This window comes from Tympanuchus pallidicinctus, unplaced genomic scaffold, assembly GCF_026119805.1.
Source record: "Tympanuchus pallidicinctus isolate F22 unplaced genomic scaffold, pur_lepc_1.0 scaffold3, whole genome shotgun sequence".
Lineage (NCBI taxonomy): Eukaryota > Metazoa > Chordata > Aves > Galliformes > Phasianidae > Tympanuchus > Tympanuchus pallidicinctus.
This window is the reverse complement of record NW_026294747.1, coordinates 23,133,204-23,159,522: the sequence shown is the minus strand read 5'-3', so window position 1 is coordinate 23,159,522 and position 26,319 is coordinate 23,133,204. Positions and strand designations below refer to the sequence as shown.

The window sequence follows — 26,319 nt, the reverse complement described above, 5'->3', positions numbered from 1 at the left end:
CAATACACTGAGATAACTATGTGATTGGTTCTTAGTAAATGCCAACACAGTTTGCTTGCCAGTAAAATATTACTGGCTACAGAATCATCTCCATATTATTGCAGACTATAAGGAGCAAGTCTGTTACACAGTTTGATTAGGGCTATGGCTTTCTCAAGGGATTCTAATTTTAATGCAAGAAGTGCACAGACATCTAAAAATCAGAATTTGTACTGACAGTAGCTAATCTCACATTACAAATAGTCAGCTTGAATCTATTTAAAAAAAAACAAACACATTTAGTTGTAATCAGTTTCAGAGCTCAACATGGCAGAAGGGCTCTAAGAAATAGCCATTTTGGCTTTTCCATCCCCCCAAGACTAATGGGACCTAAACTAGAATAAGATCTAGGCAGAATGTGTACATACATGGCTCTTTCCATCCTGCTAATCAGAACAGTAGTTTCTTACAATGGAAAAAAAAAGGCCGTTTTCCAACAGTCTAAAAGCTCAAAGGATTAGAAATCAACGCTGTAATCTAAGCTTCCTGGTTGAAGGAAGTATCAGGCAAATTACAAACTTCTAATTTAACAAAAGACCAGAATGAAATATGCAAATGCATTATATCTGTTTAGATTTCTCATTCTGTAGACCTAATAGGTCTACAGTCATAGACTGATAGTTACTGCTGCCCAATAGGATATATGGAATATGAAAGTTTAGGAATCTTAAGGGAAGAAGGAGGAAAAAAAGTATTTTCTGGAGGACAAGGAATTCCTTCCATCCAGAAAACTCTGGATGTGCTCTGATACCTGTGGATTTTCTTCTCGTTTTGGCTTCGGTGCAGCAGGTGGAGTAACTGTACGACTTTCTGTTTGCTTCTCTTCTGCTTCCACATGTGGTTTAATAGTCTGAAAAAAAAAAAAGTTTCTCTCATTCTCTGATAAGGAGGACTATTTTATTTTGACTAATAAAGCAAAACAAATACTTCAACAGATACAAAGAAAAACAGTTTAAAGTTGGCAGTGTATTAACAAAGAATCGGATTGAGAGGAATATTAAATACTGTTTTGCTTTAACAAAGGATGAAGCAGCCTCACAACCATTCCATTAACCCAAGCAGCCATGCAAGCAGTAAAAGCCATCACAAGAGTTAACTCCATTACAGAAGTTGCTGTGCTGTTTGGGAAGGAAAACTTCAGGTAAAACCATTCTGCATGGTTACATGCATTTTATACTTCTGGCTCTTCAATCTTCTTGAAGAATTATGAATGGCTCAAAAACTCTCTCTCTGACTCCAAAGACCTCATATTTTTCTGCATTTTTTTTCTTAAGTCAGTGATACCACAAAACTCTTCATGTCAACCCCTAACCCATGGCACAGCTGTTGATACTACAAACTGAGGTAATCTCTACCAAGACACAAACTCTTCCTCACTACCAAGCAGGGAAAATATACTGAAAAGTTAATGTATTATTAAACCAGCAACATTTTTCTGTATGTTTTTCAACAGTTCCTTGATTTTCCAGTAATTATTTGAAGAGCAAATGAATATTGCTGACATCAAAAGGAATAGGCATCAAAAGTATAGTATTGTAAAAGTACTACTTCAAATCAAATGAAAAGTGCACGCACTGCTGAATAACTTGTAGAACTGCCTTGAGGTACACAAGAACCTACTCAAGTGAATTCATAGGGAGAACAGAACATAAGCATGTCTTTCATGCACTGGATTATCTCAGTCTCTATAGGTGACTTCAAACGTGGAAGATAACTTCAAGGCACATTAGTCTACGAAAGATTTGTAAGTAAAATGTATAGTAATATATGCATAATTACACAAATACACATTGTATGCTATAGATAATGCATTATACATTATATAATGGTATACTATCACTAACGTGTAATAAATGAAAGAATTAAAAGTGAAATAGAAGATTGCTTCACTTCAACTGAATGTCAAGGAAGCAGCAGCCGCAAACCACGCTAAAGTAAAAACTTTAAGAAAGTCTTTGGTGCAGAGGGACTTTAAAACTAATTATCTAGAATGCTCTGTTTCTGAGGGTCTCCCTTCTGCTCATTTAACCCAATTTAGTCATGGTAAACTACCAGTCCTCTAAAGATGAGTGACTCTATTTTTTCTCCAATTGTAAGACAGCAAGACTACAAGATCAAGGAAGAAATTGTTGGATTATATACTTCTATGGTTTTGCATCTTTTTTTTTTTTTGCTTCTCTGGTTGGCATCATCTGAAAAACAAAAACACTGAAAATATTTTTCCAGTGTTTCTTAAAGGCTTCATATGAACATGGATTTTGGTTCGTACACGGTCTCCAAGAAATTAGTACAGCTTTGGAATATAGCTTGCTTGCAATCAACGGAAGCTGAACAGTAGAGAGAATAAAACTCTTAAAGTATGAAAAGAAGATGTTACAGAAAAAAGGTTATTTCTACCCCAAGAGTCAGAAGTAATTTCATAATTTGTACTATTGTTGGAACATGAATATTTCCAGCAACCAATGAAAGCTTCTCCATTTCTTATCCTCTCCAAAACCATAAAGCAATACATCCAGTATGCTTATTCAGCAGACACTTTCTCATCTGTACCTGTTTTTCAACGTTTGGTTTGCTGATCTGTACAGTCTGAGGTCCAGCAAGCCTGGTACCTGGTGCTGCTATCACGATGCTGGTGAGCTGTGCCATAGGGAAAGTTTTGGCTATGGTTGCTGTCTGCCCGTTAACTACACGAACTGGATGTATGGAGTTCTGAGAGTTGGGTAAAGAGGTGGGTGTGAACTTTGTTGTCAGCATCACAGGCCTCTGAATAAGCTGAGGAGCTGCAAGCATTGGAGGAGGTGCTGGGGCAATAGGAATGTTATTTTGGGCAACTGGCTTAGGTCGAACCTACGGGGGAAAAAAAAAGGAAGAGAGATATTCATATACCAATACTGCAGAAAAAATTATTTACTAAGTCTTTCAATTCAGCCTGTATAATCCATGCAAGGTTGATTCCTTACAGAATGTAATTCTTAGCATAGAGTCACAAGTATGATATGAAAAAGAAAAGGCACGTTTTCGAATTTACTTTCATAAGATCCATCCATAAAACATTTGCATAAGCAGTCACAGTCCCTGAAATGGCATTTGGATGCACAGATATTTATATTACATGTATATTGCCAAGTGCCTTATATATGTCTAAATCAACACACTGCTTTTGTGAGCCAAAAACTAATGTAATATTTACAGGCACTGCAGAGACTTTCATGTTAGAAGTGTGTCTCAGGGCTTTATACTGAGTCTTCAACAATTTTTCAGAAAATCCTTGTTATCACTGTTATCATATTACTCTGTACATGTCTAAATAGACACTTGCACATCCACTCTTGCTAAATAAATAGAATTTTCACAATAATACATTAATCTCCCACTGAAAATGCTGAAGGGTACAGGTAAAGGCAGTTAGTAATATTTTTCTTCCATGAGTCACAAAAATTGTTCAATACTTTACTATAGATGCTTGTTCATTTCTTGCCCATTGTTTTACTTATATGATTACAGTGTACAGAAACAGAATAAATTACTCTGAAAATCAAGTCTTTTTCACTGTTCAGTTTCTGTTGTCCTATCCACATTTAATACTCCACAATGGATTTCATCATTAAAAACAAGGTGATGTTCCAACAGACACCAGCCTATACTTTCCTTTTTTTCTTTTGCACCACATTAAGGCTTGTAGTCAGTGCCAAGTATATGTTGGAAATGAAATAGTTCCTCCAAGATCTTTTCTTTTAATGAAGAAAGAATCAGTGTTTTTTCCAACCTGTGAAAAAATCTGTTTTCTACAAATTTTACTGCTCAGCTGTGATCAGAAATAACTCTCTGCTGCAGTACAGAAATACTTGTGAACAACCTAGAGACATCTTGTTTTTCCTTCTTGCTTATGAGCAGCAAACAATAATTACAGCAATTTAAGGCCTTAGGTGATGCACTGATTTTTGCTGACACCAGTTCAGTGGGTTCTTTCCTTTTGATGCAAATACATTCATAAATGATCACTATATGCTAATCTCATAATCAAGACAAGCAGGGCAGGAGGAAGCTCAGGATATTTCTAATCCAATCTCCTTCTCAGTACAAGGCAACACTCAATGCAGACCAAGATGCTCAGGCTTTGTCCAGACAGGTCTTGCTAACCCCTGGGCTTTACCCTGGGATTCCACCACTCCCCTGGGCAGCCTATTCCACTCCTAAATGATCCCACAGTAAGAAATTATTTCCTGACTGGATATTAGGAAAGCTTTTGTTACTGTGAAGATGGTCAAACACTAGAACAGGCTTTCTAGAGAGGCAGTTGTTACCTCGTGCTTGTCAGTATTCTAAGAGGCATTTGGATAATGAACTGCTCAGGCAGCTGGACTGGATGATCTTTGAAGATTCCTTCAAAAAGAATCATTCTGTTCTGCTCTATTGTACATCCAGTCTGAACCTTCCCATGAAGATGAATTGTCTCCTCCACCATGTCACCAATAAAGACTGACAGGCATGATGTTCTCAGAAAGTTTCTCCTATTTATGCTATAATTAAGGTCCCTCTTCAATTGCTTGCTCTCTATACACTTACCTGTGGAAGAAAATTTGGACGAGGAGTGAGTCTGGGAGGAGGGATGAACTGCGGCACTTTTATGGGCTGGGGTGTAGCCTGAACCTGCTGTAAGAATGTAAGACATAGTTCAATCAGAGAAAAATAGCTCTGATGTTGTTCACCAAAATCAACACCCTGAATGCATTTTCAGACTTGATGTTCCTGGCTTTTCACTCCATAATTTTTCATGATAGCAGCTTCTTCATTACAAATGTACTGAAAACCGAAGTACCCCTACTTTCCAGTGCCTGTATATCTTTGTTTACAAACAGAAGGCATCTCTCCTTTTAGTGCACCTGTACTAACCACTGTGGTCTGTGATCTAAAAATCACCTCATCTAAAGATAATGAAACTATGATTTGTTTTAACAGTTCATAAATGGCATTATAACTGACAGAAAGTAACTTCAGGCTTTGATGTCCAGCTACACTATCCTATTATATTCAATGGCATCCAGGAGAACGAAAGATTATCTCACACAAATGAGAAAATTTGGAAGATAGAACTCTACTATTTCTAGAAATATTAATGACACTCTGAGGGGCTGTAAATGCACAGCCTAAAATTCAAACGTAAGTCAATTGAAGCAATTAAGCACTGATTTTAAGGAGGCCTAAGTACTTCTCTTTCTACCTGAAATCAATTGGAGTTGCCAAGTAATTAATCTGATTAGTGCTACTAACTACCCTAGTTGAGTACTCAGTGAGATTCTTTGAGATTAATATCCATGTTAGTTTCCACCTTTCTCTACTTCTGTCCATACACATAAGATTGTGGTTTACTTCAAAAAGGTATCATGCTGATTAATTAAAGCTTGGGAAAATATTCTGAGATTTTTATGAAATGTGCTTGCAAAACCTAAGTCATGTGTAAGTATGATAACACTATCACCTGCACAGCCTAAGTAGGTTATTCAGCAAAGAGATTAAGCAGAAGCATGGAAGTCAGATGACAGGGGCAACAGATGACTCTGGAAAAGGGAACAGTAGAAAAAACTCCATGCGTTCTATCCTGATTACAATGATGCCCTATCAGGAAGTAAAATTACTTTGATCTGCATTATTAAACTGTATTTATTAAATTGTACTTTTAAACAAAGATAAATAAAGATTTGTATTTAGTGAAGTTTTAATCTTTAATTCAAAAGTGGAATTTCCCTGTCGTGATCCTATGTAATTCCTAATTTCCAGTCCAAGAAGGTTATATAATCTAATTCTACAACATTTCTTCTTATATTTCCAGGTGTCTCATTAATTGTTCAGCAAGTTAACTACTCTGGAAAAGACTGTATGATATAATCAGAGCACTTTCCAAAATACATGATTAAAGAAACTGGACCTGCGTATGAAAAAGTGGTGAGTGAAGACATGGTAGTGAGCAGAATTAAGTGGTGTGTCTAACATGAGAGACTTTATCACAGAAAGTGGACAAGAGAGATTGACTCAAAAAATGTAAAACACAAGCCCAAAAGGATCAAGCCATGAAGTTCTGACAGCACCTTTACCAAACAAAAGAGTTGAAATTTTGCAGAACACAGCCCATACACTGCGTAGGGGCAAAACAATTGCTGCTTCCCCGTGACTAACAGTTACTACACAGAGGTGATGACAGCACTGATTTAATTCTATAGAGCCAAACAGTAGTAACAACCCGTGTAGAGAATAAATATTTTTCTCTTGGTCTTTCAGTTTAGCAGTGTCAACCTACGAAGTCTCGTAAGTCCCTACTCTTCGCCTTTCTGGTACAAGAATGTGATATATTTTTTTCTATAGCCCTGTTGCAAACTAAACCACACATATTTGCAGGGCAAACACACAAAATGCTTACCAAAGTGACTGTGTTTTTCGCCACTATTTGGACTGTCTCAGCTCCTGGCCCAGTGACCTTATTTGTTGTCTGGAGGTTGACCGGTGCATTCTGCGCATCAGTGCTGAGGACTGCTTTCTGGTTGTTGTTGATAGCAGTAACCATGGCAATGGTAGGTCTCTGACCCACAACGGAGGCAGGCATGGTCGCAGTTGCTGCTTTCAAGACGAGAGGTAGTGTCTTAGTGGTGATCATAGAAGCTGTAGTTACCGTTTTCTAGAGGAAACAGAAAAAACACTGTAAGAGACAGAGACATTTGGCATCAGACAGGATGTGGGCTGGTTCATCAGAAACAACAGACAGTAGAAGAAAAGGCAGCACTAAGTCTACCTGCCCACTGTTCAGACATGCATATGATTTTACTCTTCTGAAAACTGGACAGCTAGAAAGAAATCTCATCTGGGGCTCCTGTTGGGAACATTTTCATCATTTGCAGAATTAGAGATTGATTCAAAAACAGTTTTTGAGAATATGACAACCAAGTGTTAGCAGAGAGAGGTGTAAAGGTTTTTTTTTGATCTTTTAGTTTCATACTACTTGTAAATGTGTACTGTCAACATCAACCCTATATGCTGGAAGTTTATGAAACAAACCAGCAAACTAGCTTCTCATCAATTAAAATACATAATTCCAAATGGAAATTTTACTTACAGAGATCATAATCAGAGGAAGAGGGAAAAAAAACCTCATAACCTTATTTTTTTCTTTAAGAACAAAAAGGGGTTTTGATTCTGCTTAGTCCAAATTTCAGTTTTAGACATACAGACAGTAATTTAGTCCTTCATGTTCTTTCCTAAGAATACCAGCAGGGCTATCCTGGAGTTGTGAGTTGGCTGTACGCCTGTCCAGCTGCAGGCAATTAATTTTAACTTCACTGGAATGGGGGAGTGGGGGTAGTTTTGGTGCATGCACACGATTTCAGATTGCTGTTAGCGTGTTTTAAAGAAAGTGGTTTTGAATCACTTAATGTCAGCATTTATCTGAAATGCATTGATACACTATGCCCCAAATTAAGTGCATTCCGAAGTTAAACAACCGTAATTCCCAATTTTGGTTTAAAATGTACCATCTTCTAAGATACTGAGGAAAACAGAAAATATCAATCTCATTCAAAAAGTAACAAGGCAGGAAGATCTCCATATAAAATCAGAACACAATGTGCACAGAAAAATCATGATGAATGACACTTGATAGAATGGCAGAATTTATCCCTTCTGTCTTTGCTGTAAAAAATCCAGTGTATTAATGAGTCTGCATCTTCAAAACGGTTACTGGCATCATTAAATGCTTTTAGAATGAAATAAGAGCCATTCCTTCCTGACAATGGTGCTGGACTTTGGAACAGAAAAAAATGGAGAACCAGGGGTCAGGCAGCCTTTCTCATGTTCTGAACATGCCTGATTCAGATTTATGAATTACGATGGCATAAGACCTTTCTTTTCATTCTAATAAAGTAATATATTTCCAGTTGGTTTTTTCAGTATTTTCTCTGATAACTATTTCCTTAAACTAAAATGTGTTTTGCCTTCACATCACCAATTTTTTACTGCTTAAACTGTATCTCCTAATTGTTAATTACACTCAAGTGTGAAAAAATCTCTGTATAATGCCAAATCAAAGAATAATTTGTGCTACAATTTTAATGCATTTATATAAAGTCTGGTCATAATAGTTTTTTCCTTGTCTCAACTTGAACAATTCCCTTAACTTTCCACTTTAGATATAAGAGCTTCTCATTGACCTCTACTGCACTGTATCCAAAGCAAGAGGCTCCTTTCCCCTGAAGCAGCTTGAATATTATTCAAGCTTTTCCAATAAGATGTAACACCGTATCATTTTCACAAGAATTACACCCACCTATAAACATTTTAAAGAAAAGTGTAATCCATCATGTAATACAAGACTGGGACACTTTCAAGGGGTTCTGCTAAGTGTGAAAGTACTGAGAGCATAGTTTCAGACAGCAGATCACAGAGCTTGAATTTCTGTATTACTTTGCAGAGCGTTAATTGCTTCGGTTATTCTAAAAGGTTTTCAATGCATGAATTCATACTGAAGTACCATTCACAGCAAGTTTGCTTTATTTCACATAATAACATTGTAATAGTACGAGCTTCCAGCGGGCTTGCTGCTTTTTGAAAAAATATCCCTCTGACTGGATTACATCAAGTATCTTACAGTGTCACTATTAAAGCAGTATATATAACTTTATGCCTGAACTGAATTACTCTGAGAATAGCAATTGAAAGCATTCTCTTTACTGGAAAATGTATTGTTACAAAAGTTGGCAGCAGTAACCTTTATACAGAGACAAAATACTTGACATTACATGTTCCTTGTATCTTTGTTGAAAGAGAAGGCGCAGTTTTACTGAGGGGCAAGAGAACAGAGAACCTGTACATAGATTCCAAGTACAGAAGCAAGTGATGATACTGCAGAGTTATACCAACATAAACAAAAACAGATCACTTAAGGCTGCGAGCTGGCTTTTTTTTATTCAAATGAGAGGGAGACCTGCCTTTCAGTTCCTAATTACTTTCTGAGTGCAACCGCATCAAGGAGTCAGAAGGGTGTAGCAGTTTTGTGACTGTTTCACTAGAGGGCTCTTTAACTTTAAACAAAACCTGGGTTTTTGCAACCCAGAATATGACCTGGAAGTTAAAGCGTGAACGCAAAGTGTGGAACAAGGACAAAAATGTAAGGCTGCTTTTGCAGTTGTGTTTCCTGATTGAAAAGCAAAGAGTGATTCACCGTTTTACGACACACTTCATAGTTCTGTCCTAGATTCAGTGTAGACGTTTGTGCTCAAGACCATCTTTTTCTTAGACAAGTCTGCTTCATTTCTTCAATATTCTTTTTCAAGTACCTAAGCCTCACACAGATATTTTTAGAAAATATTCAAAACAACTTGCTCACTTAACGAGATAGCTAAGATCCCAACCATTTCTTCCCCTTCTACTTTCAGGAAAAGAAGAGAACGGTTACCAGTCAAAGTTACGGTTGCAACTCCCTGCAGTATGCATAAAGCAAATGGTGACTTCTGCCATCTGCCTATCCAAGCTATCCATGTGAGCTGCTGAGATGGCAACAACAGGTAAAAAAAAGTCACACATCCTCTTACTATAAAATGTACCCCTGCCTTTCTACCTGCTTTATTAGCAGACTTTTGAGATTCCAACTATTTGAACAGTAGAGACTTGGAATTAGCTTGCAATTTCCTTCTCAGTAAAGAGGTCCACTTTCCCTGGTGAGTTCTGGGATTATATCTCTAATCCCATACTGTAGTGAAATTAATGTGCTTTCCCAATAAATACACAACTATCTAAAATTTAAACTTTGTAACTACCACTGTATCCTCTTAAATTAATGTGTGCAGACTCGGTTAAGAATTATTACATATGAGTTATGTCTGTTTAGAAAGAGCCAGGCAGAAAGAAGAGGGAATTGTTTCCTTACATTTTGCTCACAAAGACTGTGAGTCTTTTAAAAATAAGTGATTTTAATCATACACTTCATACAGTACAAGCAAAGTCTTTACTGTTTCTTGAGATCTACTGGCTATAGGTAATCACATATGCACCTGTGGAAAAGACAGATTAATTTGCTAAACTTTTATTTATTTCTAAGTAAGATGATGCGACCACCTTTCTTTTTTGTGACATTATGATCTGACTTTTAATCTCTAATAGGTGGTTATTGAAGAAAAAAAATGACACACCAAACCAAACTACTGATATGCGCACATGCACAGAAAGATAAATTAATATTGGTACACTAAGAGGCCAAAGTGAAAGTTTGTAATTTTCTGTCTGCAACTTTGATTTTTCTGCAGTGAACTTTACCTTCAGCAAGGAAAAGAACTGCTCTGGCAATTCTTACCTGTGATCCAATCACATTTGGAGAGGGTGCAGTAGACTGCTGCTGCTGTTGATGGTGGTGTTGCTGTAATTGTTGTAGTGGTTGTGGCTGTGGCGTCTGTAGCTTGTTTTCTGACTGTGCCAATGGCTGTATTTGAAACTTACTGTCTGGCTGTTCCTGCTTCACTATCAAATTCTTCCGAAGCTGTTCCACCACTCTTTTCTACAAGACAAATAGAAACATAAACAGATACGATGATGGTTAATTTGTTGCGTATGTTAGAGAAGATAATAATACCTAAAAGCATTTAAGGTAAATAAAGGACTATACAAAAGTGCAGTAGGAGTTCTCTTTTTAGAATTTTAAACATTGGTGATAACTAATGGACTGAATTCCATTAGCTATGCTGTCCAACAAGATGACCTTTTCTCCTTGTGGAAACTCACCCCACTCCAGGCACAAACCACTGCAAGACCTCATTAGCATACATTCACTTGAGACTTGTTGGCATTCAGATTCCAAAGTCTCTGTCTCCTTCTGACACGCACTTCTAGGCACAGAAAATGACTGGCGAGAGAGCCACACTGTGTGCAAAGTGGGGAATAGGAAGGGCACTGATGTGTGGTCATTCAGTCCAATATTATTGTCAATTGAAAGAAAATCAGATAAGGCTACCTACAGCAGGAAAGAAAGACATAGACTTATTTCTCCAAGCTTAAATGCTTCCTGTGATATTATGGCTTTCATGAAAATTTGAAATTATTTCAAAGGGAAGTTTCTTCTCCTGGTAGCTATAGGTACCCTTAGAAGATCAAAGATCTGACACCAGACCAGATGACTCATGGGATAAGATACCCTGTCACTGTATGGGTAATAAGGGCTCACGTTTTATGTTCGTGTGCTTTAGCAACAGCAAGGAGTGCATATACCACAAGACTTCTTTGTGTGTGCACATGATAGGAAACAAGCATCTCTTCTGATCCTCTAACCACCACCAATGTAGGGTAGCTTTAAAAAGATTCAGATGTGTACTCCAGAATTGTTACACTGCATGGCTGGATGTGGAGCAGTACACTAAAGAGTGAATTGACACGCCAGGGGCCAGCCTGAGGAAATTTTATCAAAAAGTCTGATGGTCAGACCAATTCAGTCAGAGCTTGGCACTGGCAGAAGGAGCTGCCTGAAGCAGTCTCACTTGCATGAAAAGAAACAAAAACTTTCTGACAGTATCCAATCTTTGGATTTTATTTTATTTTTTAAGCATTTCTATTAGGGTGTAGTACAAACCAGAGAGAGAGAATGAAAAAAATAATAATCCACATACATACAACCAACTAAAACAATCTTTCCCTGTTAATATATATATATATTCTTTTTTTCTATGCAGGATTATGGAACTCTGAAGTAGTGAAGTATCAGTTCTTCTTGTAGTTCCCATTCTCATACTTTACACCTACTTCCAAGTATGTTGCTTATGATGGCTTAAGGCTGCACCATGCCTAACACACTAACCTTTTACCTAGAAAACAGCAAAAAATTGCAGGGTTCTAAACAGGCACTTTTTGAGAACCAGAACTTTAAAAAGCAAGAGAGAACACATTATCAACCAAAAATAAAAGAAATTTAAAAGATTCTGTTTCATAGGGTTGAAAACTGTGAATTCAAAGTACAGATGTTTTTGCAAAAGACTGAATTCAGCAGCTACCAAGTGTACATGAGGAAGACCACCCTTCTAAAACCTCCCTGGAGTTGTGGTGATGGCCCTGGCAGGGATGCACACCGCACTCCAAAGGCAACAGAAACACTGGCTCAATCTCATTGAAAACTCAGGGAGCTTGTAGTAGGCAGGAATGCAAAATAAATATTTTACACTGCACCTAGAAGAATGCTAATAGATATCAAAACCTAAAAACTGGAAGCCGTTCCCGCCTAGAACTAAGAGAAAATATTAAGGGTTTATAAAGTATTTTTCAAATTCAGATGATTTACATGGTTTTAAGTGGCCTGTGTCTATCTGCTCATTCAAACATGGAATAGCTGAACAATCATTTAAAATTGCTGTCTGAGAAGATCAACCATGTTAACCCGCAAACTGAAGTGCTGCATCAGCAAGCAGAAGAGCTGCAAAACATTTCCAAAGAGCAAACCAAGGGGGGGGAGGCGAGAAGGGAGCAGAGCAGGAGATGAAATACTGCAACATGTCTATGTAATACATGCCAAAAACGTACTGTACAGGAGGCTGAAGAATTGCAGCACCAACTCAGGACAGGAGGCAATAGGACAATCTCGTCCCATCTTGCCAATAGGACACAACAACGGCGCTGCTGGGGAGAGAGCTGCTGCGAGCCGCCTGGCAGCGGTGTATCCTGCCATCCACATCCATTATGCAGATATTAAATTGAAAGAATCATCTAATGCTTTTAAGATTCAGAGCGGTACAAGTGAAGTTTGCAGAGAATGCCAATTGCTGACGCAGTTTATTAAGCTTCCTCTACCAACTGTCAGTAAAAATACCACAGTACCACTACAGAAATCGTTATGCTATTTGGAAGGCTGTGGGGATTACGTGCTTGCTAGCAGTTATCAGGAGTGGCTCTGAACAACGTATTCTGAAATTACTTAGCTTAATTACCCAAACCAGCTCAGGCTGCCCCTACACCAGCACCAAGCTCAGGCCATGCCTGCTCGCAGCACCTCACTGCTGCATCCTCCCAGCACCACTGCCAGCTCAGGCCAGGAAAGCAAGGAAGTCTACTGTGTGGCTTCATACTACATTAAAGCAGCGTTTTTAAATGGTTCCTGGGAGCTATTGGGCTGTTTTTAATCAATACTGAATGTAGTTTGGGCCCCAAAATGTGCAACCTGCATAGCTGAAATTTGCCAGTGTTGGTGTAAAGTCCTGGCTGCACATTTGGTAAAGCCAAGGGACACTGAGGTGACCTAGAAGCACCACAGAATTCTTAAGAAATATTCCCAATAATTGCCATTTCCTTCCCTCCATTTTTAATTGAAGAATATTTAAACACTGCATTCTTATTGACAACTTCAGAGTTTTAAACTGAGAATAACTCAATTGCAAACACATAAACATAACACAGCAGCTTTCTGAGTGTCAGAAAGCTCTAAAGCCCACCCGTATTCCTAAGGTAGTTTCTTTTCCCACAGTGCCACAAATGTGTGAAAAGCATTTGTCTTTCAAGTTTACTGAGTTTTCCTCAAAGCCTCTGTTTACATCCAGAATGTGAAATAAGTTAATAATCACATCCTTTCATCTGAGCTGTATCCTACCCAAAAAATAATTGCTTGTGCTCTGCAATGGTTATGGTCAGGCTGCTACAAACTCTATTTGCCGAGCTGTACCCTGAAAGCATACTGCATAATGTAATAGCTCTTGCTGTCTTGACATCTTCATCACTAACTTCATCAAGAACTCTTCATGCCACTGAGTTCACAGAGCCCTACACACCTTATATGACCCCTTCTAAAAAGTAATAAATGTAGTCAATACAGTGACATTTAGTGATAGCACTTTCTCGTTCACATCTCAGGCCAGATCAAACACAGCATTACATTATTTTGGTTTGATTAAGCAGAAAATCTGCCTCTGCATCTCACCGTGCCTCAGTGAGACAAGAAAAGATGTCTTCTCTGTGCTCTTATCAAAAGCTTTCTTCTATAGCAATATTTTCATTATAAAGTCCTTGATAAAACTTTAAGCACAACATTATTAGCCAAAAATTATTTCCACGAAATCATTCAATCAGTCTATGAAAAAGCGGTACTGTGAGTACAGCAAATTTTAAAATACTAGATCCCTCATTACATTTGGTGACACATTTTCTTTTTTATCCAAGCAACATTCCAAAAAAACCCCCTGTGCCTATCTAAAGAGGCTCTGTTATTAAACTTCAAAGATCTATAAAAGAGTTTAACGTTAAAATCTCCTTAAAAAAGAGAAAGATGTGAAGTACCAAGCAGCCTCACAGTGCGTACCTTCAGTATCACAAAACCAGAGCTGATGTGCTTTGAATTTACCAAGTACCTGCCAGTGACCAGTGACCTGTTTTCCTGCTCCACCGACTCCAGTAGTAAACTATTAAGTGCACCCTGTTCTCTTACTCCCTGCAATGAGCAAGAAACGTTCTCTGGGATTTAGAAGTTGCCAGCTGCTGAGAATGAAATGGTAAGAGAGGATCGGGAGTGGAAAGGCTGGAGGGAATCTCCCTGCCCTGCAGTCTCTTCTTCCTGCCTCCCTCCCTCGCATTGCCAGTGCCTGATGAGAAATGAAAGACCTCTGCTTCTATGTAGAGTTTAAAGTTACTCTTTAAACTGCCAGGGGTGTGCGTTTTGAGAGTGGAATTTAGGAGTGGAAAGATTACCAGCAAGGAGAATAATTGTATGCTCATCTGCTGATGCATCAGAAAGTTAAAGTAGGAGAACGCAATGATAGAAATCCATGATGCCGTATTTCACAACTGTGAGGAAAAAAATCCATTGTATAATAAAACTGGATTTTACTTCTATTGACAGATTTCGGAAAGAAATACATTCACATCTTTAATGGTCACCATGTATTTGTACAGAACTTTGCATCTTTAGCTGTGCTCGATTCACATTCAAGATTGTTTGATGAACAAAAAAATCTAAATGAACTAAATTAGAAAAAAATTATTCCCCTTCAAGAAACATGGTCAAACTTTCTACTTCTACTCCAAACTGCCATCTATACATGTGAGTTGAAACTGCCTCCCCTGGGAGAGTGGGGAAAGGGATCGCCTGTGTTCTGTCGGGCACACAGCCACCACGGCCAGCAGTGGGACTGAGACTGCCAATGCCTCATTACTGGGCACAGGTATTGAAATGCGCATATTTCTTTCTACAATTTACTAACCTAACTCATTTTTTCCAAGTGTTTTTGTTTGTTTGTTTCTTTGTGTGTTTGATTAAACACAGACATCTTAACCCTACCTATCTAGTGAGTGGCTGCACCGCCAACACACCAGTGAGTGTCCCAAAGAGTCTGTGCTCCACACAGCCCACGAAAAACATGTCTAAAAGCACTAGAGACATAAAGACGTATTCTGCATGTCTACATGCATACCTATTTTGAATGTGAGATTTTTCCATTAGGACAGAAAAACACTTCTCAAAGTTGCTAGAAATAATTCAGAAATGGCTTATGCACATTCTGAAAATAATGTTAGTTCCTTCATTCCTAATGGGAGAGAATGCTTATCAACTTTTCTATTTTATTTAAATTATGACTAGATTTATAAACGAAAATGACTGAAAATAGCTGCTGTGCCGTTCTGTTTTATGCGAGTTCTTGATTGCTTTATTTTCAGTACTGTGCCTTTTACCATTTGCAGCAACACAAGATCAATTAATTTTTGGAAGGAAATGCTGTACCGTGAAATGCCTTATGCATCACTGTCTTCTCATTTTAGAATCTCTCCTACTTGCTGCACAAAGTAGGCAACAGACACTGAACTAGCAGGAGCACTACATACACTATGTTTTCCTTCAGCTTATACATTAAATAAATACAATACTTGCCCCAATACTTTTGTTAACTGAAAGAAACCTGAAAGAACATCTACAATATTTAAACAGTAAAGCAATTAATGAATGGAGAATTAAATACATGACAACAGGCAAAACAGAACAAGAAAAACAGTTAAGCGGGGTAATTGCAATGTAAGGAGAAATAGAATGCAAGGCATGACAAGGATTGTTGTTTTGTTTTAGGTTTTTCTGCTTCTCAGAAATACTTCTGAGCACAAACACAAGCTGGTAAAAGGATGTGGGGATCATCTCCACGTGAAATGGTCAGAGAAATGAAACAATTACACTGCTGACTACCACATTAAAGGTGCTAATTTTTATCTTATCTTGCCCATCTCCATATTGACTTCCCCAGTTCATATATTTCAGGAAAACAGATTCTCCTTGGGAAAAAAAACCAAAAACCTGGATTCTGAAGAAACACAACAAAGGTTCTTTTGAACTTTGATGTAAAGTACGTTTCTATGTCTGACTGAACTCGTCTTCTAGAAGTCTGTAATTTGGACTCATAAAATGTCACGGACTAAAACTTACTGTATACAACCACAGCAGAAAATTTACCGCAGGAAAACATGTGGGAATGATCTCCTCGGGCAAGTGGCTCACAGCTCTGCATGGCAGCCAGCGGTTTCAACTAAGCACCTCTAACAGGGAGATACCGCTGCTTCTCTCCTCTAACCTCTGATTTATATCATAATGTGACATCTTCTAAAGAGAATTTGTCTGAATTAAGTAAGCACAGCAGAGGACTATACATCAGGGAATTTATTTCTTGCTTTACAAATCATCAGCCTCAATAAAACAATCTACTTTCTAATCTGCTACCTCCTAATATTTTTGAATAGCTCAAACAGAAAGGGTAGTCACAGAATAATTTTACAGTGTGCTCCTGCACAGTAACACAGTCCCTACAAGAAAAAATGAATCAGTTTCAGCAGGATTCTTGTGCATCCCACTGCTTTTCCCATGACCGCATCACACCTCTCCTCCTCGTGACAGGAAACACACACAGATCATGCACCATCAGAAGTACCAAGCAAGATGACTAACTTGAGGTTAGAATAGGACGTAAACTTCTCTTCTATTAAGAGGAACATCTGTATGCACGGACTGTATTGTAGGAGAACCTGTTGATTACCTTGATATTGTCAACAGCATCCAGTATTTCATTTCCACAGTTTCTTTACAGAGATCATAAACTAACTGCAGAGCTTAGAAATTCAAAAAGAAGGCATAAATACAGAGAGACTTGATACAGAGATACAGAATGAAGTAGACGCTTGTATTAATTCTTTCCAGAACTAGAAAATATGGAAAATATTCCATGAAATTGAATGTTAACAATATAAAACATGTAGAAGTAGTTTTATTCAATTCATTTTGCATGCAGCGTAATCAACCTGTTTCAAAGATCAGCTGGCTAAGGGATCCTCTAGGGATGAGAGGAAACGTTAGTATTTCTTTGGGGATTTACCACAGCTGCTTAAGCAGCAGTGGGCAGGCTTTTTTCCTTTCAATGTTGTCAACCAAATACTATTAAACATGGATTCAGTTAAACCCCCTCACTACCAACATCACACAGCAATTCACTATTGAGCAGTCTTTAATAGGCAGAATGAGCTACCAGAGCAAAAAGCTGTAGTTTCATCTCAAGTGAGAGGCTTTTTTTTCTTCTGATTCCTACATTTAAACAGCAGGTCAAACAAGAGGTGTTCTGCCCAGCCAAACCTGCTCTAGTCTTCTCTTTAGTTAACCAAACATGATCAAAACGAAGAACAGTGCCTGCTTCACAGAAAAGACATGAAATCAAACTAGTACTGCAGATCCAAATCGCTGGCCTTTCATTGTATAAGTTTGTGGATCAGTCAACAGTGACTCTCCTCTCCATGGAAAAACAACACACACACACAAAAAAAAAACAAACAACCAGAAAAAAAGTAAAGGTTCTTGCTTAGCCATCCAATTTAAATGGAAAAGAGAGGGAGGACTTTGCCCCTGTGTTTATCTCAGTGCAAATAATATCTCACTAAGTATGGCTAAAACTACTAAAAAATTGAAGATGCAGTTCTATCTCTTTTAAAAACAGTTTTTGTCTAAGGATGCAGAGCTACTGGTGAGAGTCCAAAGGAAAATCACAAACGCAGTTGAAGACCCAACAAACAATGCTGTGCAACATGGGGATTCCTGTGGCTCAGCACTTCCTGCTCATGACATAGAAAGCTGAGAGGAGACATCTGACCGGGTAGCAATACTTCTGAGCATGCGGGGGGGGTTCTGAGTGTCTCTGAGAAATGTAGAATGATAATTCCATGACTGCAACCTGAAAGTAGACAAATTCAGCCTTGAAATAAGATGCAAAGATGGGTCAATGCTGGAAGAGCCTGAGATGAGCTACAATGGCGTGCCACGGCTTGACATTTTCCAGGACAAAATTTTACAGCTTTCCAAAGGAAATGCTTAATTTAATTCTTGGAGATTCCATAACTACATGTGTGGGAATCCTGAGAAGCCTTTGCTCATGCCCAGCCTTGATGGGCCACAGGGACAGCACAAGTGCCAGCATTGTTCTCAGTGGCCTCACTTCCCTGGCACTGAGACACCACATAAACACAGTCTTCCCCTTTAGAGTATGAATGTCTCTCCAGGGGCACTAACGACCAGATATACTCAGGGTTGATTTTTCACCTTGTTCTAAAATATAAGCTGGTCACAAGCAGAGAAATGAAGTTGAGCAACACAAACTAACCTTCCTTTGATGCCTTTCATTGTATGCCTTGCTTACACATTCATGTTCTTATTAATTCCAGTCTTGGAACGGGAAAAAAAATTCCCAGGTCAGAATTACTGGGATGTTATTTTTCCCTTCCGTTACAATGTAGAGTGTGGGTTCCTGCTAGGTTTGACTGGGCAAATTTCCCCACATCAACCTGCTGACATTGCAATGGCCTTCAGAATAACTGGCAGCCCAATCTATCACCTGCTCTCTGGCTGTGGAACACAAAAACTTCGTCTCCTGATAACAAAATCATCCTAGTCTCACTGAAGTCAGGAGACATCACACAGGAGTGCTGAGGTAGAATATAATGGCTTCTAATCACAGGAAGTTGAAGTAGTTATCTCATTTGTCCCTTTTGGTTTTGACGTGTGGCGTCTCTCCTCTACTTCCTGTTTAAGAAGAAAGTCTTTTTAAAAAAATCTGCCTGCTAGATGAAAGACAAAAAGCGTCTGACACGCACAGTTGTTTTTAGCAGATGTACACAGTACCTAACAGCTAACAGGATCAAGCATAAGCATTTAAGTACGCATATAATTTGATATTAATCTAAAATTTTGGTCAGTTTCTGCAACATAAATCTCAGTAGCTGTTTTTGCTGCCCCGAGAACTCTTTTCTATAAAAGTTTAATCCTTTGGGATCTAAATGCCTTAGGAAGGTGCCATTACTCCACTGAGCAACGTAACAGTACCGTGAGGAGCATAAATGAAGAAGTCATGTGTGGAACACAAAGATCTTTCTGGCTTTGATGGACACCTCATGGGAAGATGCATTTGAGATATGATATATCAATATGGACAATAAACAGCAAGAAAGAAAGTACTAACAGAGACCACAGAAGGGAACATAAACATTTCTGTCCGTAGGTTCATACCACTTCTTCACAGTGTGCTTGCTTGTTTGACAGTTATTCTGTCATCATTTTAGACTGTTAAACCTCTGCTCTAGGGTTTATAAAAGATCAGAGCACTTGTCACTCTCAGTGCAGGTAGAGGGAGATAGAGTGGTTGAGCAGTTCATTTTTCTTTATAATTACACTCCATTAACCTTCCACATGAGAGCTCCCCCGCGCTTTCATACCAGCAGCACCAACTGGCTGTGTTTGATAAGGCTCAACAGAGTCTGCAAGACCAGCATGTGGAACAAAAGGAAGACTTCAGCACTGCAGAATTAGCAGAAGCTGGTTTGAAGCCCTGTTAGTGGCAAAAAAATATTCAGCTACATGACACACAGGTGGACAGACAACAGCTTCACCCTACCTGCTTCCCTACAACCACACTCCAGACCTCCGTAGGTGCATGAGCTAGTATTTGAATGCCAAATGCAAAGCCAGGGAATTATTCACTACAGGGAACTGAATATTTACCATGCTTTCACCTCGCTGCAGAGATCTGCCAAGAGAAATGCATTTGGAGTATTAAAGCATGCAGGGCAATATAAAAGAAGTTGTCATTACATTATAATTAGATCATGTTGGAGTAAGCAAGCAGAGTACAGAGAAGGAAAATTACTTCTGAAATTTATTTTTTATATGTTTCAGGTACCTAGGGTTGTTTGCTGTATGTTCTGAAGACGACACCAGTTAACAAAGAGCATTATATTCATCTGCAACCTTCTTGACGGTGACCACATAAGTGATAAGCTCTTCTAAAAGGAGAGACTTCTTCGATTAATAACGTATTCTATGAGAGTTTTAAACTCAGTGCCAGGAAAGCTATTTTCCATGTGCATTAAGGTAGATTAGCATTTGTGTATACTGAGCAATGGTCTCGGCACATGCTTACACAGATAAAAGGGAAACAAATTTGGAAGGAGGGACTGTAAACAATCTGGAATGGGATCCAAATTAGTCAAAAAAATAAATGAAACCTTACAAAATCTGCACTTCCAAATGACATTCTATATTATCTACTGGAATTTTTAACTGTTTCAAATGCCTTCATAACATGAAACTGCATACAGAACTGGCCTGTAGAAGTGAATGATTATGATATTCTTTTTGCTACTTAGGTCCATTATCCTTTCACAACCCTCTTCTGGTGCTTAACATATTGTGATACTGGCATCTGCATGCATCTCCATAAATAAATCTAACTTCTTCCCTACAGTACGTTTCCCAACCTTCAGCTAATATTTTGAAATGATGTGTCATTTTCTGTGTCTTGGTAACTTTGAAGTGTCTGAAACAAAATCTGTTTATGGTGCAAACCAAACCAGGCTATGAATCCAGCACTGTCCTTGTTCAGAACAATACAGGAATTTTATCTCAGAGTTCTGGTGAATGTCGCCACAGATCCCCTATCAGTACAAAGGAAACAGAGATGATACTTCTATTAGGAAGTTTAACACTGCTTCTGAAAGCTCTTAACATAAATCCCACTTCCAACTCATAGTAAGTTTTGTTTGCTTGTTTGTTTAAGATTTTGGACCTCCTTTCCCAAATTTTCTTTACCTGAAGACACCAATTCGATCTGTAATGAAATTTAACTTGTGCCACCTAAGCCCATATAACACGTGACATTAAATCAGAATTAACGTGTGTGACTGAGAACAGTGATTTCAATACTGCCAAGTTGTTGTGGCTGCCTCAGGAAGGCAGAAGAGTCAGAGGACAGTTACTTCTCTCCAAGGCAGACTATTCAAAGTGGGAACCAAAGTACTTTTGTAATATTCATTTCTTGGATGAACAATGAAAGCTTGGATGAACAATGAAAGCTGTGTCTCAGATGCACTTGGTATCAACTAAGAGGTGAGATGAATTTTGTCAGATGTAATTTCTCTACTAAAGATGATGTTCCCTCTCCAACTTAATAAATCTGAAACAATATAATTGCAACATTAAGTAAAATTCTATAAAGCATCCATATCTCTTGTTTTTGAAAAAAATGATTCTACAGTGTCTCAGTGCTGTAATGCAACACTCAGGTTTGAGCTGGGAATGACATTTGCCAGGATGGTAGCACAGCACTTTGAAGGAAGGCAGAATCAACAGTTGAGGCACCACACTTAGCTCCTACTCCCATAAAAAATAATTTTCAGTTTATGCACAAAGGAATTGCACTTAATGCCTCTACAACCTGCTCTCTCATCTTTCGTGGTGTACATTTTGGAAGCACTGAGTATTGAGACTGTTCTTAGAACAAAGCACTGCAGAGGTGCTTCTGCTCCCGTGGCCTGTCAGCCGTCAGAGCTACCACCATTTGGAATGTGCTCTTTGGACAAGTGGGCCAACCTCACCTCCAAAGAGTGCAATACTGCAGCTCATGGGACTTCTTAATAATAAAAACAAACAAAACAACACAACTCTTGACCTGCAAAACGTGCCTCTACAGAACTTTTCAGCAGTATTTACTCTTTTCCCCAATGCCTGTTAGAAAATACTTCAGTAGGAAATACTTTGCTCTACAGTGGCTCATCATTCTCTTTTTACAGAAGATCTGACAAAAACAGTGAAGTTCTGTTGTTTTGTTATGTCAGTGAAGGAGATCTTGAGGGCTTTGAGGAGGGCAGATCATTTATCTGCACATACAGAAATATGCAGGCTGGGAAAGGACTCCTAGAACAGAATTACTGAGGTTTTTGGTACTGTTTATGTAATAGTCTTTGGAAGACTTAAGGACTGTTGAGATCATAAACGTAAATGTGAGAAACACTCATTAAACTTTGGGAAGAGAATCTCAATCCAAGAGGCTAAAACTCTGCAGATTGGTGGGGGTTGGAGTATTTTTGTTAACAGTTATTTTGTTCAAACTTTACAAAGAGCCCATGAGTGCTACAGATTTAAAACGAACACTAACTAAGCCTTTGATGAATTTCTCTAAAATTCCCCAAAGACTTTTCTGTCAAAAAGTGGTAAGGAATAGCAAGTAAGCCCTCTTATAATTCTTCTTTATGTGATACAAATATATAATAACTGTATTTAGGGAGAGACCAAGACTACTTCTTTGCCTCTGCAGGCCTGTATTACATTTAAAAGGCAAATTAACTTTTTTTTTTTTTTTTTTTAAAAGATGATGGCAATGATGAAACAAATACTATATGTATTTGCACATGATGACGAGTAAGTGTATTTTGAGAGCCTATGCCTGATGTGATACTAATGCAGAGAACATGCAGTGTATTGGATGAAGACAGGCTGCACTACAAACCAGTCTGACCAGCTGAACCTGCACTCAGGGGTATCATCAGAGAGCTGTAGTGAAACTCAGAAATTTTACTTGTTTGGCCCTAACTCAGCGTTTCTGAATATGTTTGCCAGCATCAGCTCACAACACAGGCCCTCCAAAAGCAGCCTCAGCAAGTCTCCTCCGGGGAATTTCCATAGACACCTTGCACACTGGGCTCTAGGAGCTGTAAAACACAGAACAGGAGTTTTCCTCCCCATGGTTTTGCACTGATGGATTTTTTTTTTCCCCTCTCTCTCTTTTTCTTTTTCTTATTTAAAAGTAACACACGTTGCACTGTTGAGAAAAGCTGAAAGATTACAGCAACCTAGCAACTAACAGACAGGCTGTTGGGGTGAGCCATCTTGCTTTGTGTCCTGGGCACTGAGAGCTTCCCTCGTAATGGGGTCTCAGGCTTTGTTATTAACCCAGAGAACAAACCTGAAGCAACACTGGCTTTGGCATCAGAGCCTAATTAAAGTTTCATACGCATAACGTGTGCTCCTCTTAAATAAAACTAAGCCCTCACAAAACCCACTTTCTCAGATAACCTTTGTAGCATGTGGGGCAGAAGGGGAGCTTCAACATTAGACTGAAATCTAATGCTTCAGGTGAGGTGGGCTGTGGGGTAGGGAGCCACTGAAAAGAAGAAGCTGAGCAAACATTTTCCTTCACCTTGCTTCTGAATATAGCAAACCAATGCTGAAATGTAGGGATGTCGTGTGGAAAAAAAAAGCCTCAGGGTTTTTCTGTTTTCTAACAAATGCTACAGGGCACACATTTGAGAAAGTACAGCATCTTTACTTGCTCGTTTTGATAAAGCTATCCTCAGCTGTATTTCATCTCAAGTTGGGGCAGGATGTGAGTAAAGAGGCTTTAAAAATATCTATCTCTCACACCCCCACACGTAGAGCAGTAAATACATGCAAGGGCATGTGAGGAACCAGTGATCCAACGTTACTCTAAAAAGAGAGACACCAGAACAAAGTCTGAGAAAAAACATTAACCAATGATAATAAGAATGTCAGTATGTGATAGGTGTTGGAGAAATCAAAAAAAGAAGACGACTTAAGATTGAAATGTGCAAACAGCATTACTTGACTTGGCACTGTGCTGGCAGTGGAGTAGGATTTTCACGATAACTGTTTGGAGGACCATATATACACACATTCATATAAAAAATACGTTTAATGCAAACCACATGTGCCAGCCTGCCCAGGAAGACAGTCACACAGCCACTGATTGCTGGGAAGTTCAGATGCAAAAGATATAAAAAAAATCAGGAAACAGAACAGGGTAAGAAAAAACAGGTTGTCACAAGCACAACATGAAGCTGAGTTGAAAAGTGGTTTAGTCTAGCAAGCAGAAATAACTGTTTTTGCACTGACAGACAAAGCTTGCAGGGGAAGCACTACACCTTGTCAGGTTGACTTGAACAAAGGGCACACAGACCCCTTGTAAGGTCCCTTCTCCCTGCAGGCCTACGTCCTTTGGGAGGGCTGAGGCAGCACAAGAACTGCTGGGAATACTCATCCAAGATTTTTAGCAAGGTATCAGACAGAACTACTCAATGAAAAAAGGAAGCCTGCAAAAACTGACTAAGAAAATGTGTGATTTAACCCTGCAGACACTCTTAATTGTTTTTCCTTTTTTTGTTTCCTTCCACTATTTGCCCATATGCTATGCAGGGCAAAAACCCAGCCTACAAAAATCTTCTGAAATGTTTAACAAGTGATAGTGCTATACAAATAGCAACAATAACTCAGCGGCCTTCTCCTGTTCTGTATATTTATTACGAGCTGCAGGATCACAGCATTCTGCCTCCACATCCCTTGTCCTCCTCTTGCAGTTCACCCGAGCTATGATGCAATGAGAATTTTTGCTCTGAGCCTTTAACGCTCTCAGAGCAGATTCTCACACCAAGCAGCTCCCTGAACCACAGCATTCATCTTCAGCACGAGGCCACCAACTGACTTCCCCCATCAATTTACGGCAGCTCGGAAGCTTGCCCAGTGACCCGCATTGGTTGAGAAGCTGTATAAGCAGTGGAAGCATGGAGGCAGCTGCTTTTAGGCCTGCAGCAGCACGCTCAGCATGAACAGCCTGTACGAAGGTTTCTCTCCCACACATAAAATCAAACTGTTCCGTGCCCCTTTGTGCTGACTGAGCCTCTCTCTCAGATGACGAGCAAGTTGCTATTTACAAAATGCTTTCTCCAGCCCTTTTTGGGAACTCACAGCCATTGATAACTGGCTGGGCTGGTTGGCATTCAGAGGCCCTGCTCAGCTTCTGAGCACACAGCTGGAGTACCCAGGGATGGGCACTGCACGCTATCGCTAAGCCCATTCCATTCATTCGGTTGGAATAATCGCTTGGCATTGCTGCTGTTCTGCAAGTGACAACTTCGAGCATGTTTGCCAGAATTATTTCACCATTTTTTTCCTTTAAGAGGCCAGAGGATCAGTGAAGAGAAATTGCCAGTCCTGTACACGCGCTCCACAATTGGTTCTTTCAGCCACTTGCAGCACAAACGATTTGCAGCAACATGCTCCCCACCTCCTCATGAGTTAACAGCCCAATCCAAGACAAATACATCAAGAAAAGAAAAGCTGGGGACAAGATTAACCGTGCAAGCTTGCTTTTTTCATGACACTCACATTTTTTCTGTTACCCTGTTGCCAGATATTCAAGAGAAAACAAGAGCGTACTCTAATAACAGCTCTGACAGACTGCAAGAGAACAAACCCACTAAGAAATCTTTCTTTTTGGCTCTTCACAGGGCTCTCTTGCACTCAGAAAACATCACTTTGATGCCCTGTTTGCATGCCATTTCCAACAACAAGGAGGAGGATGGAGGTCTCCTGTTTCTATGACTACCCAGATGGGCCACGATACAAGATATTTACCAGCTTTGGACTGCGGGGATGGCAGAGCAAATTAAACTAGAGTTTACATTACTTCACAGAAACTAAAAAGAAAGAAGAAATCCAAACAAAACAGGAACGTCAAGGAAGGATAACATCCCCTTAGAGCACTCCAAAAGATTTTTGAAAGTAGACGATGAAGAGAGATATTTCTCTACAAAAATAAAGAATAACGTAAACACAAACAAACCGAAACCCTAATTTACATGAGTAAATGTTTTCATTAAAACTAGACTACTGGAAAATTACCATCAGACATCAGAAGCAAAAAATAGGTCCCCAAAATAACATGATTTTATTAATTTACTGAACTCATGAATGGGTACATTAGTCACCCCAGCATTTTGCAGGGCTTGTTTAGCTGTGTGAGCTGCACTTTGTAACACAAGTTGTTTTTCTGCTGCTTATCCCTGCTCTGGCCTTGTACTACATTTTGTCAAAGGCAAAATACCCTGTATTCTAATAGAAGAAGTGAAGTTAGTAACAGCAACATATTCCACTAGCACTAGCAAAACTGCAAAAGAATGTGATGTGTATTCTGT

General features: G+C 39.0%; 1 protein-coding gene and 1 long non-coding RNA gene across 16 annotated transcripts in view; one reads left to right on the top strand and one right to left on the bottom strand.

Annotated features, from left to right (window-relative positions):
• The window catches only part of PHF21A (PHD finger protein 21A), a 124,567-nt gene that overhangs the window by 19,315 nt on the left and 78,933 nt on the right, over nucleotides 1-26,319 (bottom strand). For 11 of the 14 annotated variants that reach the window (XM_052696907.1, XM_052696915.1, XM_052696904.1 and 8 more), the window contains 5 exons: nucleotides 10,373-10,573; nucleotides 6,455-6,709; nucleotides 4,606-4,692; nucleotides 2,590-2,886; nucleotides 791-889 (listed from right to left, as the gene is read on the bottom strand). In XM_052696907.1, the coding sequence (XP_052552867.1) occupies nucleotides 791-889; nucleotides 2,590-2,886; nucleotides 4,606-4,692; nucleotides 6,455-6,709; nucleotides 10,373-10,573 (939 nt within the window). The remainder of the gene's footprint in view (nucleotides 1-790; nucleotides 890-2,589; nucleotides 2,887-4,605; nucleotides 4,693-6,454; nucleotides 6,710-10,372; nucleotides 10,574-26,319) is intronic. The other 3 variants (XM_052696911.1, XM_052696917.1, XM_052696913.1) reach the window with 1 other exon arrangement.
• On the top strand, nucleotides 886-21,787 carry LOC128087395 (uncharacterized). 2 transcript variants are annotated; one of them, XR_008209822.1, is made up of 4 exons: nucleotides 886-1,383; nucleotides 5,870-5,982; nucleotides 9,459-9,587; nucleotides 20,231-21,787. It is a non-coding gene; the product is annotated as an uncharacterized LOC128087395 (long non-coding RNA). The 2 variants fall into 2 exon arrangements; XR_008209821.1 differs by lacking the exon at nucleotides 20,231-21,787 and having other exon boundaries at nucleotides 9,459-9,782.